The sequence below is a fragment of the Vigna unguiculata genome, chromosome 9 (assembly GCF_037176805.1).
Source record: "Vigna unguiculata cultivar grain cowpea cultivar isolate G323 ecotype 2 chromosome 9, ASM3717680v1, whole genome shotgun sequence".
Lineage (NCBI taxonomy): Eukaryota > Viridiplantae > Streptophyta > Magnoliopsida > Fabales > Fabaceae > Vigna > Vigna unguiculata.
The window spans coordinates 46,357,550-46,374,703 of record NC_140800.1 but is presented as its reverse complement, the minus strand read 5'-3'; the positions used below and the strand labels follow the sequence as shown (position 1 = coordinate 46,374,703).

General features: G+C 31.4%; 4 protein-coding genes and 2 pseudogenes across 4 annotated transcripts; all 6 read left to right on the top strand.

Annotated features, from left to right (window-relative positions):
* The first annotated feature begins 344 nt into the window (after positions 1–344).
* On the top strand, positions 345–944 carry LOC114164588 (auxin-induced protein 15A-like). The gene has a single exon (XM_028049315.2). It carries the CDS (start codon positions 518–520, stop codon positions 773–775), a length of 258 nt encoding a protein of 85 aa, XP_027905116.1. The 5' UTR covers positions 345–517; the 3' UTR covers positions 776–944.
* Positions 945–2,562: 1,618 nt separating this feature from the next.
* Positions 2,563–3,087, top strand: LOC114164340 (auxin-induced protein 6B-like). Its single transcript, XM_028048975.2, has one exon. The coding sequence runs from the start codon at positions 2,683–2,685 to the stop codon at positions 2,962–2,964; it is 282 nt and encodes a 93-aa protein (XP_027904776.1). The 5' UTR covers positions 2,563–2,682; the 3' UTR covers positions 2,965–3,087.
* Positions 3,088–4,826: 1,739 nt separating this feature from the next.
* LOC146884004 (auxin-induced protein 15A-like) lies at positions 4,827–5,378 on the top strand. Its single transcript, XM_085666517.1, has one exon. The coding sequence runs from the start codon at positions 4,942–4,944 to the stop codon at positions 5,197–5,199; it is 258 nt and encodes an 85-aa protein (XP_085522643.1). The 5' UTR covers positions 4,827–4,941; the 3' UTR covers positions 5,200–5,378.
* An 897-nt stretch (positions 5,379–6,275) lies between these two features.
* On the top strand, positions 6,276–6,910 carry LOC114164342 (auxin-induced protein 6B-like; annotated as a pseudogene).
* Positions 6,911–9,428: 2,518 nt separating this feature from the next.
* Positions 9,429–9,921, top strand: LOC114164339 (auxin-induced protein X10A-like). Its single transcript, XM_028048974.2, has one exon. The coding sequence runs from the start codon at positions 9,478–9,480 to the stop codon at positions 9,757–9,759; it is 282 nt and encodes a 93-aa protein (XP_027904775.1). The 5' UTR covers positions 9,429–9,477; the 3' UTR covers positions 9,760–9,921.
* Positions 9,922–16,236: 6,315 nt separating this feature from the next.
* Positions 16,237–16,690, top strand: LOC114164338 (auxin-responsive protein SAUR20 pseudogene; annotated as a pseudogene).
* The last annotated feature ends 464 nt before the right edge of the window (positions 16,691–17,154 follow it).

Here is a 17,154-nt window from a genome sequence, read left to right as displayed (position 1 = left end):
TGGACTTGTATGTCATCAAAGTTATTTCAATAAAGCATGCACTGAAAGGAAACCCTAGACAACGAGCACCTAGCACAGTCTATACCATTCGTGGAAGGGTATGGTATCACATGTTTTACTTATTGAAATGTTATCAAAATCACAAATTACAATTTACCATGGCTACATAATTGACAGATTCTCCAACATGTAACGTCCCTTTCATTTTTGAAGTGGTCATCATGTTGGCACATCTCCAACAAATGTAGAGCACACGTCTGAGTTTCTCTGTAGTCTCTAAAACAACATCATGTGATCTCTTATGACCCGTGTCTGTTTGTCTCCTACATGAACACATCAAAAGGCTCGTCCACTTCTAACTTTTGCGCCAAATAGTATCCACAAAACCTGAGTTCATCTATATATATTATTAGCCACTTATTCACAAGCAACACAACTCAATTCTCTCGAAAGTATCAAAGTTTGTGCATTCCTTCTTCTACATCAGTTTTCTGTGTCTTTCATCTGAAACAACACAATGGGTTTCCGTTTACCTGGTATTAGACGAGCATCTAAGGGCACTGAAATCCCACCAAAAGGTTTTCTTGCAGTCTATGTCGGAGATAATATGAGGCGGTTTCTGATTCCTGTATCATACTTGAACCAACCTACTTTTCAGGATTTACTGAGTCAATCAGAAGAAGAATTTGGATATTCTCATCCAACGGGTGGCCTCACAATTCCTTGTAAGGAGGATGTGTTCCTCAATGTCACTTCTCGCTTGAATCGGCTATAACTCATGCTAGAGAAGACTTACCAGAGTAGATTAGAAAAAGAAAAAAATTGTACAGGAGAAAATTTCTTTGAATTTTTCATTTTTGTTCCTTACCTTTTCCACTAGGAGTGGAAAGATGTTAACCAGAGAGTAATGAAAAGAGATTTATTCAACATTTTAACTTTTGTTATATCCTTTTTGAATTCTGTTATTTGAGGTATTGTTTATATCTAATATAAACTGTTATAATTGCAGAACTATTGTATTACCTATATATATATATATATATATATATATATATATATATATATATATATATATATATATATATGTTCATGAGCAAAACTTGGAACATGGACATATATCTTTCCTGAACCTGCCATTTGCTAGATTCTTCTAAAATATTTGGTTCACCTGATACAATAGATAAAATATCTTCCTAATCTAGTGGTTCTACCTGTTCTACATACACCGTAAAATCAGCCTCAATTTCTAAGGGTTTGCATTGTCCCAATCAATCAGCATCATCACATGACCTGTTTGTTGCTTCTGGGACAAACCATACTGGTCATCCTCTGTAAAGTAATTTACAGTTCACAACATTGATAAAGGAAAACAAGAAAAATCCTGATCCAAATAAATTGAATATATATAGCAGCAATTGATTTCTCATCCACGGTTCTATTATTTCCTTATTTCCTTATTTCCTACTCATGTCTGTCTATCAATCAATGTCTCTTTTCACCTACTTATTTGAACCCTTATTAACTGTATGATTAATTTAAAAATATTATTTACCTCATGTTAGCTTACTATCATTAGCAGAAGTTACACAATACACATAAACCTTCGTGTTCTACATTAACTTATTCCTTAAATATTTACTAGGAAAACTCTCAAACCCTCAAAGCTAGTTTGGTACCGCTCATGAATTAGAGTTCAACTAATTATTCTGCCATATGCAAAGAAAATCTTAGGACAATATACTCAGAACAACATCAAGAGCTTGATAATTAATCGTTATGACCTGTAGATTTTATACCTGCAAGATCATAGCAGAATAGTACACTATCGCTGATTTTAAATATTGAATCATTGACTTCGTTACATTATCATTAGTTTTGCATAATTGCAGTCTTTTCAAGACAGCCAAGGAACAAGCCTTTCCATTTTCAACCAAGAGGATTATAATCAAGTGATACATTCATGAGAGCCAGCAAAAATAATCGCAAAATTTTCTTTTTGTTGAATTTATGAAATTGTAGAAAGAGATAATTTATGAACTTTTCTTCTTCTATATAGTTAACTACTTGAAATTAATAACTTCAATAATAAATACATCCAAATTTTTAAAATTTAAAATTTAGCGTCCCATTAACTGACTAAACTATATTTAATTTCTTTTAATTTTAAAATTTGTACCATGAGTTTAATGTTAATATAACATATTCTATATTAATGTTAAGATATATTGTAGCAACTGATAATGTCATTAGAAACGTTGTCACAATCATGTAACAGCTTCAAAGTAGATTTCATCTTTAATAGGTGGAATTTCAAGTACCAACAGCTATCAGTTTCCCTATGCAAGAACAAAAGATTTGATATGTTTTAGAGCTGTCTGAAACAAGTGAAGCAGTAGGTCATTACAGGATCCTTTGGTAGGTCTATATTCTAAATGGTGGGTCGTGTAATTGTGTGTCATTATGTAATCCTCCATTGAAATCCTTCAGGACAATACAATGTGATATTTAAGGAACTTGTCTCCCACCAAAGCCCATTGAATAGCACATTTACCATCCAATAAGCCAGGGAAAAGTTTACACCCTCTATATATACCCTTCACTGGTTTCATAAGCAACATAAATCATACTCATACTCAAGCATTAGAACTAAAGTGACTGCTTCCTTCTACTACTTTGAGAACAATGGGTTTTCGCTTACCTGGTATTAGACGATCATCATTTAGTGCAAGCAAACAATCTTCTTGCAAGGTGTTGGAAGTTCCAAGAGGGTATCTTGCAGTGTATGTTGGAGAAAAAATGAAGAGGTTCTTGATTCCAGTGTCCTTCTTGAACGAGCCTTTATTTCAAGAATTGCTGAGCCAAGCAGAAGAGGAATTCGGTTACTATCATCCTATGGGTGGTCTCACGATTCCATGCAAGGAAGATATGTTCGTGGATATAGCTTCTCGCTTGAACAGATTATAGTTCACAATACTAAAGATCCTAATCCTAACATAGTTCAGGCAATTTTGTACAACTTGTAAATGAATCTTTTAATACATGCGAAACCTTGCGCCAATTTTAGATATATTGCGTACTACAGTTTTTCTTCAAGACTAGATCTTTTTTACATACTGTTTTTTTTCCTTTACCATTCAACATAGTGGATAGTGGAGGTGTCAATGGTATAGTTACTAAAAGAGATTAATACAACATTAGTTTTTGTTATAATCTCATTTAATTCTTGAATTCTAAGTTAATCTGTATAAGCATATGATTTAAGAGCATTAATTTTCTGTAATATGTGGTTCATGCGCAAAACTTGGAAAACTTATATCAATCCTGAAACAGCCTTAGCCTTTTGCCAGATTCTTATATAATATGTGGTTCATCTTATTCCTGGTTTTCTAAGCACCAGAGAAGGGATATCTTTTTAATTTCGTGGCTCTTACCATTCTTTCGGCACCTAAAATTCAAGTGTCATTATTGTTATATGCACTGTCCCAATCAATCAGAATCATCACATGGTTTGTTAGTTGTTTTTGGGGCAACAACAAGAAGTGACTGATAAACCTCTACCAAAGTAATTTACTGGAAAATCATTAATTGATTGTCATCATTCATCTGGACTTCAAAATTGAAGTTCTGAACTAAAAAAACATCAAATCTCCTAAAGAAAAAAAAAATTGTTAAAGATCGTTCTTCTTTAATATTTTGCCTAAAACACTCATTATCAATAAGACCTGAACCTAACCATATAAAGTATTGAGACCATTCTCAACTCAAAACCTTAAGACAATAATTTATGGGTCTTTATTCTTATATAGTGCTCTACTTTCTTATTTCTACTCGATGTAGGACTTAGACTCACACTTGGATTCTTATAAGGCAGTTGGTACTAAACTTCTTGAAAAAACTAAAATCATGCAGCTTAAATATAAATAACCGACAATTCAAATTGTCGACAGATTATGTACTAATTACCTCTGATTTTACAAATAAAATCTTTAGGTCACAGTGACCAGTGATCGAGTTCTTGATAAAGGTTGATGGCACCAAATATTGTGATCCATTGTTATCAACTACCTTTTAATTTGTCGACATATGATGGTGTCAGCAATATATGCTAGGATTGAGTCGCGTTGTCAATATAAAGAAAACGCGTAGACATGTCTGTTGTATAGAAAAAGATGTAGGTATTGAATTATGCACTAAATTTAACCAGAGCATATCTCATCTTATTTCACGTTGCTACTATTAGTCTTTGGTGTTCAACTTACATTATGCATGAAAATATATAAGACATGAAGACTAGCTAATTCTGGAGCCACAGTAGGATTTCTATATCCCTGATTTAAAGTTAAATTTTGAAACAATATTCTCTTAATTTTCTTTCATTTTGACACCTACATTTTTATATAATCATCTTGCTTCCTTGTACAACACTTGAATTGAATTTAACATTTTCTCCTGTCTTTGACATCTGCATAATGTGACTTAATAGACACTCTTTCGGAGGCATGATCCAAACAGTTAAAATGCAGAAAATACCAGATACTACACAAGTGACAGGTTCTCCGACATGTTCATTTTGAAGTGGTCCTCATGTCAGCACATCCTCAAGAATATTCGACCCACTTGAATTGATCGATCTGACAAGCAATCACTATCCTTGACTAAGGCCTCCAAGACAATACCATGTGATATCTTTTGAACCCTTGTTTGTTTGTATCCCACTTTAACACATCAAATGGCCCATATACACAGCTTCATAATATCACCAAATAGTATCCACCAAACCTAACTTCGATCATTTATATATATATATATATATGTATACTAACCACTTCATCACAACAACACAACCCAATCTCTCTCCCAAGAATCAAAGTTTACGAGATACTTTCCTCTACAAGTTTTCTGTCATCATTCTTACTTCGGAGTTTCAATTAAAAAAACATCATGGGTTTCCGTTTACCTGGTATCAAACGAGCATCCAAGGGTGCTGAAATCCCACCAAAAGGTTTTCTTGCAGTCTATGTTGGAGATGACAAAAGGAGGTTTGTGATTCCAATATCATACTTGAACCAACCTACTTTTCAGGATTTACTGAGTCAATCAGAAGAAGAATTTGGATATTCTCATCCAACGGGTGGTCTCACGATTCCTTGTAAGGAGGATGTGTTCCTCAATGTCACTTCTAGCTTCAATGGGCTATAGTTCATGCTAAAGGAGACTTATTAGAGTAGATGAGAAAAAAATTGTACAGGAGGATTTTTCATTTTTGTTTTTTTTACCCCTTCCACTAAGAGTGGAAAGATTTTAACCAGAAAGTAATGAAAAGAGATGGTTATCATATTTTTGCTTCTCTTAGATATCATTCAATTTAAATATTTTAAGTACTTATTGTATATTCAATTTAAAGCTTATACGCGTATAAGCTGGCTTATAATTTGAGAGCATGATTCTTTTGAAGATACTGAACATACCACACCGAATATATTGGTTATAATTGCACGCAGTGTCATATTGTCCATGAGCAAAACTGAGAACCCTAACTTATCTGAAACAGCCTTAACCACTGGGAACACTTTTCTATCATTTTTGGTCCGTTGTTTACTCTGCACCATAAAACAAATATCCTCTTAAATTTGTGGTTCTTCCCATTCTCTCTGCACCTAAAGTTCAGACTCACTTCCTAGGGGTCATTGCTTCTCGCAGTGTCTCAATCAATAGCATCATAGTGATGCTTCTGCGGCAACAAGTGATATACTTAATAAATTGCTATTAGCTAATCATTCTTTCATGAAAAAGGATAATAATAATGAAACAACCATTATCAGTACAAGTTACATATTATTGAGATTAAAATGAATGGAAGATGAAAGGACAGTTGTTGCCAGACTTTCATGAAAAGACTGGTTATATTAAGGACAGTAGTGTATATTTACGCCTTGTGGTTCCATGGTTCCAATCACGTACTATTCTGCTTTGATTTTATATACATAAAATTTGCATGTCAAAACAAACAGTGATTGAACTCTGGATAAAGATTCCGTGCTGGATCCTAATAATTATGATCCACTGCTATCAACTACCGTAGAACGCGTCACCCAGAGAGGTTTTATCAGCAATATATAGAATTGAGTCTGTATGAAGAAAACACGTGGCATGTCTGCTGCATGTCTACAAAAACAGTAGAATTGAACCTGAGCATATCTCATTTTATTTAACGTTGGTTGTGAGTATCTATAAGCCACTGGTTTTGAAGTTGTGGTTTTCACTCTTAATGAACTTGTTTATAATTCATAGAGGCATCTGAGACAACACCATGTGATCTCTCATCTCATGGACCATATCATTTCTCTAGGAAACAGATTTCAAGAAAAACTAAAATGTATAAATATATTGTCTTCCTTCATAACCAACTCAACTCATTTGCAAACTCACCGCAAAACTCAGCTACTTTCTTCTGGTATTTGTGATTTTTAACTTGCTCTTTGAGACATTTGAAATGGGTTTCCGTTTCCCTGCAATTAGAAGGGCTTCATTTACTGGTAGTAGCCAATCATCTCCAAAAGCTATAAACATTGCAAAGGGCTATGTTGCAGTGTATGTAGGAGAGAGAATGAAACGGTTTGTGATCCCCATGACATACTTGAACCAACCTTCATTTCAAGATTTGCTTGTCAAGCAGAGGAAGAATTTGGATACAATCATCCAATGGGTGGTCTTACAATTCCTTGCACAGAAGATGTCTTTTTGCATGTTACCTCTCGCTTGAATGGACTCTGAAGCTCAAAGTATAGAGTACTGACACATTAGTAGTGAGATTGTGTATAGCAGGATTCTTTTAAGACTTGTAAAGAATTTGTTTCATTCTCTTTCTTTGGAAATTGTTACAAAAATTGTTTATTAGATTGAAAAATTCAAGAACATATGTTTCCTAAATGTTTTTCTCTTTCACAAGCACAAAACCTTACTAAGTTACAATGTGTTGCATATACAGTGTTAGAAAGCTACCAGGGAATAAAACTTACGTGAAAATTTTTAACCCGTCTTTACCTGAACAGATTGAAGTCAAAATGGAGAAAGGGGTATGCTAATAATTGATCCAACCATAGAATAATGTGCTAGTCACCAATTAATGTTATTTGTGAAGCTTTGAAAGAGCTGAAAAAAAGACTCACAGGGACTTCCTGTTCACTTCACACGGTTTGTCGCATCAAAATAGTAGTGAGAAAGCACATTCTATATCTGTTGAATTGAATAGAGTAGTCTTAGAATATGAAAACAGTGACCCATGAGTTCATTTTCCATCAGCCAGCTAGCATTCCTTGAATCATCATAAATACCCTTGTATTCAAATGACAAACACCATTTACTACTAGCAAAGTGTGTGACTGACAAATAAGCAAATTCCCTTTCATTTAGAGACATGATATGAACATGGAATTAACTAGTCAAAAAGATAGTGAACAAATCAACTAATACAGAGTCAGGTTTACCATACTTTGTCCAATTAGGACTAGTTTTCTGCTTTAAATTTCTCTGGACCAGTGACAAATAATGTAAGATAGAAAACAAAAATATTGTATTTCAGAACATTATTCAAACGAAACTTCTATGTAGGCTACGGTAAACCTTTGTTTGAATGACTGATTCAAAGTCATACGGTACACGAATAGTAGATCATACATAATGATTCATGAATTCTATTCTCTGCCCCAAGTCCATGTAATCAACCAGTGGCTTTCATATACATTTTATAAATTCTCTTAGTCAACAACAACTTCTACCTATAGCTTAGGGTGTAGACCATGTGAAACTTCCAAGTTCTAGCAGATATCAGTCGCTTTACAAAAGTTTTAACAGAATATTTGATATGTTTGTAGTTGTTTGAAACATGTGAAACACCCAATTTCAGGACACTTTCATAGGCAATACATTTCAAAAGGAGTGGCCTTTATTAATATCTCATGTCGACAATCACAATAAAACAATTTTAGAGACACTGTGGATCAAGAATGCATGATAATACTTTCCACCATCATGAAAGTTCATTTGTTTTAAGGCATACAGACATACAAAAAGCTTTCCAGAAACTCAGGACGGAACTCAACTATCAATGTGAACATATTATGTGAAAAAATCAAGGTGTGACGATATTTGTTGCCAGGGACTTAAAATTGGATGAAAATTTATCACCGTCTTTATTTGAGCAAACTGAGTAAGGAGAGTGATAGGAATTCAAAGATAGTAGGAAGTTCCACTCATATCAGAATGAAGAACATAAACAATATATAATTTGAATTATTGAATTGTATTAAGGTTTTGAATTAAAAATAATATCTGTGTTATATATATCTATTCACATTGCAACCAGAACTGTAATTATTATAACAGGGTTGAGACTTTGTATAGCAGTCTTTTTTTTCATTAAGTAATAAATGTAATCTGAATGAAAATATTGTTAAACAATGTTGCTCAGAGTTATCTGTTAAGTTTTGTCTACTTAAATGAACACAAATAGATGTACAAGCTCAACCCTACTTATTTTGGAGATATGTGTTCCTTCCTGTTAAAATTCATACAAATTTCTGACTAAATACTGCAAGAAGAAAGTACATTAATCACACATTCAGTGTAGACACAATAGCTTACACTCAATATATGAAAAAAAGAAAACAAAGTCTTCTTAGGGTGATGATGAAGAGTTAAAACTAAAATCACAAGGACTTCCCATGCAATTCACATGGACTTGTCGTCAAAGTATAGCTAGTTGTGAGAAAGCAGAAGCTGCTGATTTTGAATCATCCTTCATCACTTGTCTTCCATTTCATGCTCCTGGCAGCCAGAGTCAATATTCAAACATTAACTACTTCGAAGTGTGGATCACGACAACAGGAATCACACTTCATATTACGTGTACACAAGTTTCCATAATTATAGCATTTCATTTCAACACAAAACCATATAATGTGTCGGTAACAACAAAGTCAAATGGAAAATTAAATAACTATTATTCGTTGGAAATGTCATTCTCCTTGATTTACAATCTCAACATTTATTTATTTAACAGTTTATATATGGAATATCGTGTGGTGTATATTTAGAATAAGTATTATCTGAAGTACTAGCCATTCATATTACAAGTGTACAAAATATTTTATGTCTTCTGGAGCATACTTTTGAAACATGTGAAGAACTATTACATGTCTCTTTCCTATGCCTACTTTCTAAAATGTGGGACATATTTTCTGATATCTCATGTCATCTGTTATGAAATTTCATCCCAACACCATGTCATCTATGATGAACACTGTCTCCCACTGAACCCCGTTTATCATAATTCATCAACCAACCAACTCAGTAAATATAGGGTTTCCTACACCTATATATACCCTTCATTTGATTCACAAACATCACAGATCATTTTAATGCCATAAGAAATAAGCACTTGATATCATTCTGCGTATCAGTGAGTTCAGAAAAACAATGGGTTTTCGCTTACCTGGTATAAGACGATCATCATTTAGTGGAAGCCAAACATCCTCTTGCAAGGATGCAGAAGTCCCAAAAGGGTATCTTGCTGTGTATGTTGGAGAGAAAATGAAGAGGTTCTTGATACCAGTGCTGTTCTTGAACGAGCCTTTATTTCAAGAATTGCTCCGACAAGCTGAAGAGGAGTTTGGTTACTGTCACCCCATGGGTGGTCTCACTATTCCCTGCGAGGAGACTGTGTTCTTCAACGTAGCTTCTCGCTTGAACCAGCTATAATTCATGCAACAAAATATCCTTATTATCACCAAATAGACTAATTGATACAACTTGTGCATTAGGTTTTTCTTTTCAGTTTAATTACTGAATATGAACCTTATGAACCTATGTCTATGAAGTAATTCTAAATAAAGTATAAAGCATGTGAGTTTAACTGTGTCACATAGCTATATTAGTAATCTATTGAATATATTGAAATCACCCAGAAGACTCAACTAGAATTTAAGTGTACTTTTCTTTAACTTATGCAGAACTCTGATTTTGCTTTTCTAAATTTGAGTGACACTTCTTTAAATTATCTTAATCATTTGAGATATCACTTATTGTATGGTTTCGTTTGTTTTAATTACTTGAGTTACTTTATTTAAATTGTTTTTCAACCTATAGTTTCATAACTATGAACATTAGGGCAAATATATCATGAGAAAAAGATTAGATAATATTTTTACTTATTCTTTATTAATGATTAGAATTAATTTTCAGTATAGTAGTTAAGAAGTTCACTCACTACAATATAGTTTTCAGTATAATGTTTTTGGTTACAGGAAAGCCTTAAAAAACCATTTATATCCACATTGTAGACACGTATTATTGTACAGTTTCGGGGATTAGTCAATTTTAAGCCATGTCACAAGGACGTTCGTCTATAATAATATATAAACAGATATGTTAACGTTTCAAAATATTAATTTTACTTTTTAAAATAATTATTTATTGAATTTTTAAAAATTAATCATTATTTTTACAAGCTTTTTTATAAAATAGTTTATCTCTACTTCTTTTCTTTTTTTCTATCTATCAACAGTTATCCTCTTATCTTTGTTGATACAATTTATTTTATTTTGAATTTTTGCTGATACATTTTACTTTATTTTTAATAAATTTATAACAATATATAAAGACGATTTCTTCTTTTGTATTCACATCTCAAAATACCAATTTTACCTTTCAAAATATAATTATTTATTAAATTTTTAAAAATTAACCATTATTTTTACAAATTTTTTTATGAAATGTTTTATCTCTACTTCTTCTCTTTTTCTCTATTTATCAAGAGTTATTTTCTGATACATTTTACTTTATTTTTAATAAATAATTATATTTTATATATTAAATTAATAATATTTTATTATAATCACTTGTTAAGACATAATCAAAACGTAAAAGGTGAGTTCGAGAACACAAAATGCACTGATGCACAAACTACAACAACAAATTAAGAGAAAGTACAACAATAGAAATAACATTAAAGAAAAAAACTGCATTTAATTTTATATAAAAAACCTCATTTAATTTATTTAAAAATCAAGATGTATAAGTTGACGTATGAGAAATTAGGAATTTGTTTTACAAACGAGTTTTCTAAAAATAGTTTTCTTTTTTCCTTCTTTATGCAAAAGTTTAATTGTTTTGTCTTTTATTTATTTTGCGTTTAATTAATTCTGTTTGTGACACATGGCAAATGTTATCTTTTGTGCTCTTTTAAAATATTATACTAAAAACTCAGAGAGCAAACAATCACCCATTGAAAGAATTCTAAAATCACAAGAAATTGATGTAGTTTGTGACTGATTTGGAATAGAGTGATGATAGAATATTTAAGCATAGCCAGCCAGCTAATATTGAAACAATTGCTACTGCAAAGAGTGTGACTACACATTTTATGTATAGTCAAATTTTTTCCAGAAATATGTACAGTTACTTACTGTTCAAAAAAATAGGAGACATGATCAATCTTATCCTTTGCCAACCCAACCCAAGTTTCTGGAATCAACCATAGGTTTCCCCAAATAAAACTCAATGTTTCTATACCACCACATTTATCTTATCTATTTTATTTTTGTTGTTACTTTCACTTCACTTGTTTCAAATTTGTAATGCTAGCTGCTCTTCTGAATTTGTATTGGACCAATGTAAAGCCTGAAACAACAAAGAGTCCAATTGATAAGGGTTGGCCAATTTACGAAATAAAAATAAAAAATAAAATAAAAATTCAAATGAAAAATTGAAAGTCTTTCAATCCTCTTACACCGTTAATTATCATTCTCATTGCTTTGATAAATTCAGTTGGTGTGGTTAGTGGAGTCTCTTACAAGCTTAAGAAAATATTATTACTTTTAAATTTTCCAAGAAAGAAATTATAAGAAAATATTTCTTCATTAATATTTTAATAAAAGTGGTAAGAAAATCCATCGAAGGATTACTATTACTCATCTATAAAAGTTGTTAAGAATCTATATAAGAATAAAGATCCATAAACTTATTATCTTATGGTCTTGGGTTCAGAATGGTGTTAATGTCTTATATGGTTGGATTCAAGTTTCATTTTGGTGATAAATTTTGTAAGAAATACTTTATAAAAAATTTTAGTGACAAACTTTACTTATAAATCTACTTTCTATCACATTTAAATCTCTTGACAAAATCAACACACAATTTATTATCAAATCCACTCAAACTCATCGATTTAAGTGAATACACCCTTTCTTACAATAAAGTTTCTCAGCAATTAAGTGGCAAAATGACTAACCCTATAATTTATTTAAACAAACATTTCTCATTTTTTTTAAGGGTAGTTAATGAACTGAAACAACTAGAGAGCATATTTCAAATTCTATTTGACACAAAATGAAATGCAGTATTTAGAACATTTTAAACTTCTATGATCTTAGATTTAGACCTTATCTAAAATATATACATTAAGATGGGAAGAAAATATCCACTTTCAATGAAGTTATACTATATAAGTATCTGAATTGGAATGTGAACTTTATCGCAAGAAAAGTTTGATAAACATTAAAAGCTGTGCAAACATGTTGCAACTTATATCTATAAACAGTAGTGTGATAATAATTTGAATCTAGCTAAACTTTGACGGTGACCAGAGGATAATTCATCACGGAATTCCCATGTTCTTGCATTCTGATAAGATCCGTATAATTCGTACATGCTTTGTAAGACAAATTTCTAGATTGTTTTTTAGGGGAAATATGATCCAAACAGTTGAATTTTCATGGCACAAAAAAGTGTGTTGATATTCTACCCACATGGAACTCTAATCATTTACACAATCTTGTCAACAAATGGTACACTCCACTATGATTAGATCCATGGGCTTTACTTTCCCATAAATGGAATTGCATTATGAATGGAATATGAATGGAAGAGTATGTTTTGCACGGCAAAATATTAGATGATATTTTTCACAAAAAAAAAATCATAAATCAGCACAAAAGTTGAATAATGAATTGATTGATAGAGCGTACTTTACTACCGATGTTAAATTAATTTGGTAAGCCACCGATATTTTGAATGCCCATACCGATTATTATAAATAGTTTAAGTGTGTGTTAAAAATTTTACATTGGATATAATAGACAAAGTTAAACACTGTATAAGAATTGTTAGGTTATGTTTCATATGATATGGTTATAGATATTAAGAGATTATGGTTCTATATGATTATATGACATTAGTCTTACATATATAAGACTTTTAACACCACTTTTACTTCAAAACTTTAAAAAAATGATGTTATGGATCTTTATTCTTATATAATGTTTAAGTTTGTTTATTCTATCTAATGTGAGACTTTTTAACTCACAAAACTATTCTCAACCAAAATAAAGATTTATAACACCACTGTTTTAAAATTTTAAAGATAAAAATAATATTAAATACTTTATATATAATACAAATGTAATATATATATATATATATATATATATATATATATATAATTACAATATTTATGATTATAATCATATCCCATGTATGACTATAACTCTCGTATGTGAGAAAAAATATAATCCAACACTCATAAACCATTTCCACATGCAGACTCACGCATTCAACCTCTTTCACCCACTCAATTGTGGAAAACAATGACTTCTTTCAACTTCTAACCAATACTATAATTAACGGCTATTATTCATTTGCCAAGTGTCTTCACTTGAGTTTTAAAAGTATTGTACGATGATCTTATCTGTTTTCACGTCAAACAGCTGTAACGTGGTTATGCCAAGGTACACTTCCGGATAAACTTCAGAAAAAAATAATAAAATGAATTTCTATAATAGGATTAGCTTTGTACACAATTTCACAGAGTTAAAACTTATAAAATAATGAATTTTAAACCTAATTGTATTGTCGATATAGATTTCCAAGTTCAGAGTTTAAGTATGAAGATCTGATATACCAATATTATATCAGTTCTTGAAAAAAGTACAACCAGTACATATGTCTTGAACGGCCAATAATTATAATTGAAGATATACGTGGATGTAATCTAACCTCTTGTATTTTCACCCAACAAAATATAAATTATTGAAAGATACATCATCACATTTGTTCTTATTAAGTTTTACACATAAATCATTAATTTTTTCAAAAAATGAATAAAGTTTGAATGGTGTGATGTCACCTAGGAATTGATTAACTATGTCTGTGTTGCCTAAAATCTTTCCTACAAAATATAGAAAAACTTGAACGAATATCGTGCTGAAATAATGATTTTAATCTAATCTTTTTGCAAATCATGCAGCTGCAAAATCAGTGGAGAGAGAGGGTGAAAAGAAGAGGTTTGTGATACCAGTCTTCATTTCAAGAACTTTACATAGGTTATGACATGTCACCAACGTAAATCTGACTATGATATGACTGTTTTTGTCTCATGGTTTTTTCTTTTCAACATTGTCTTAAGAAAAGTTGACCCATTTAGAATGGTAGAAAGGTTTTACTATGCAACTGGTGTTTCAGATTAAATTCCATCGACAAAAAAACAACAATGAAAGACATGTGTTACTTTTTTTTTTAGGAATTTAAGATTGAATTTAAGTCTTATATTGATTAAAAATAAAAAAATAAAGCATTATATAAGAATAAACATCCATAAATTTATTACCTTAAAATTTTAGATTAAGAGTGGTATCAATGCCTTATGTAATTAGACTCAGATCTTATTGTTCTAAATTCTAAATCTCAGGTCTGATTAGTTGGAAGTCTCATCGATGTTTGATATCCTCAATAATTTATCTCTATAAACCTAACACTTCTTTTCTCCATTTTCTTTTGGTTCGATTTGCGTGTAAACTTGAAGTCTGTATTCTGGATTTTATAGTAAATACTTGTGTGCATAATTTGATGAATATTTTACAAATGAATCTAGTGTTTCAAATAAATTGAAGAGCAACACAGCCATGTGAATTAAATTTGAATAATGTAGGTAAGGTTTGGATGGTGACAAGAAAATAATTGATGAGGGAATCGGAATAGGAATTAGTGGAGGTGAATTGTGATTAGATGAGTATAATGAGTACAAGTGTTGCACGGCAGATAAATATGCAGATGGTTTTTGCGGGCGAAATATGGATCTAACCAATCGCATTTTCATCGTACAATCTAATCAAATTTCATCTATGATCTATGGCCTTTTTATACCATCTTGTCAACAAATATCAAATCAATGGCTTTCACCCTCCAATCAGTGTACTTTCATTAAAGGAGTACAGATCAGTGTATGTTGTTAATGTACCAATTACATCATATTTCAGGGAAATCAAATGTGGATCTAATCTAACCAATGCATTTTCTTATCCACCTAAATTTCTCTACCAATTACTACAAATTTTTCACATATTTGTAGTCAAAATAATATGGGAACACAGATATGTAAATTTTTTAGGCGTATTCAAACGATCCTATAGTGCATGTACAAATATTTTAGGGTATAACAAAAAAGTTTCGGATATATCTTGAACATGATAGAAATTGGTAAGATAAATATTTAAAAGAGTATGAATAATTTAGGATAATAAAGGAAAGATATAAAGGAGAAGAGATGAAAAGAAACCGTAAAGAAAAAGAGATATGAATTGAATCGTCTTCTTTTTGAAGAATACAAGACCACCTCTTTATAACTGTGAAAAAAAGAATGATCTTAAAATTCCATAATTTATTATGAATATCTTGTTGTAACAACTCAACAATCATATTTGTTGTAATATCCAAATCAAAAATGATGTATTAATAATGACAAAAATAAACACTAGTCAGATCTTGATTTTTACCTCATCTTATATGTTTTGGTTGTCCAGGAACTGAAACATATAATGGCGCGGTGGTATTTTTACAATTTCAGATAACATATTTTGCAATAACAAGATTTTACAAAGATATTTCCTTCATGTGTTATTTTCTTTTAGGTAATATAAATAATATAAATTTTTATTATTTTCTTCTGTTTAAAACACTTATTTTTCATGAGTCCATTCAAATAAAGCATAAAAAGCATCGCCTTCAATAAATGAGCAGTGAAGGTCATGAACACCTTTTTGCCCCCAGGTTTGAGAACACACTGCATGATGTTTTGAATACATGTGTCCCACGTTATTCTCCACCTTCAGAGCTGATTCTTCCTCGCACCTTCGTCTATAAATACACAAGAATATCCTAAACATTTTTCACCCAACCCAATTGTGAAAAACACTTTGAACTTCTAACAAACACTATAATACTGTAATGGCTATTCGTTTGCCTTGTGTTCTGAGTGCAAAATACATTCTTCGTCGATCTATTGCAGCTGCAACATCACTCGATGTGCCTAAAGGGCACTTTGCTGTGTACGTAGGAGAGGGTAAAAAGAAGAGATTTGTGATTCCAGTGTCAGTGTTGAATCAACCCTCATTTCAGCAACTGTTGAGCATCGTAGAGGAAGAATTTGGATTCAATCATCCAATGGGTGGCCTTACCATTCCATGCACAGAAGACATTTTCCTTAACATCACCTCTGCTTTTCGTAGGCCATGACATGCACGAACACTAAATTTCAAGACAGTTCTTGTTTTATGGTTTTTCCTTTTCACATGGGCTTTATACTCGTGCAGAAAAGTTTACTATGATGCTGTTGAATTTTGAGATATTACTATATATGTTCCACTTTGGTTGTTCTTTCTTAATTACTATTTCAACCATTTTGTTCTTCATGTATCAACTTTATATCGATCTAAATTCTTTCCGTTTACGTATTTCCTTGTCCTATATGAATTTTGTTTTAGTTCCTATGATTTATTTCTTAAATATTTTCTTTTTATCAACGATAATGAATATATATAAAATGAGAGTATTTAGGGTAGTTCAACACATACTTTATTTACCAAAGTGACATGAAGCATACTCAAAATTCCCCAACAGATACACTGTCAGCATATTAAATATCATAAGTATTCACGAAATATCAAGCAACAATGAGTGAACTCTTACAATACAATGAACATCTCAAAATTATAATGATATTTTTGAAGATTGGAACAACTGGCTTACTGTCGAGATTGATGTTATTCCTTGTGTTTACGTTGGAAGTCGCACCCCGACTAGTAATAAGCCAATTTTATAATA

Coding starts and splice junctions, on each gene's coding strand:
- LOC114164588 (XM_028049315.2), top strand. CDS start 518: ATGGGTTTCCGTTTACCTGGTATTAGACGAGCATCTAAGGGCACTGAA.
- LOC114164340 (XM_028048975.2), top strand. CDS start 2,683: ATGGGTTTTCGCTTACCTGGTATTAGACGATCATCATTTAGTGCAAGC.
- LOC146884004 (XM_085666517.1), top strand. CDS start 4,942: ATGGGTTTCCGTTTACCTGGTATCAAACGAGCATCCAAGGGTGCTGAA.
- LOC114164339 (XM_028048974.2), top strand. CDS start 9,478: ATGGGTTTTCGCTTACCTGGTATAAGACGATCATCATTTAGTGGAAGC.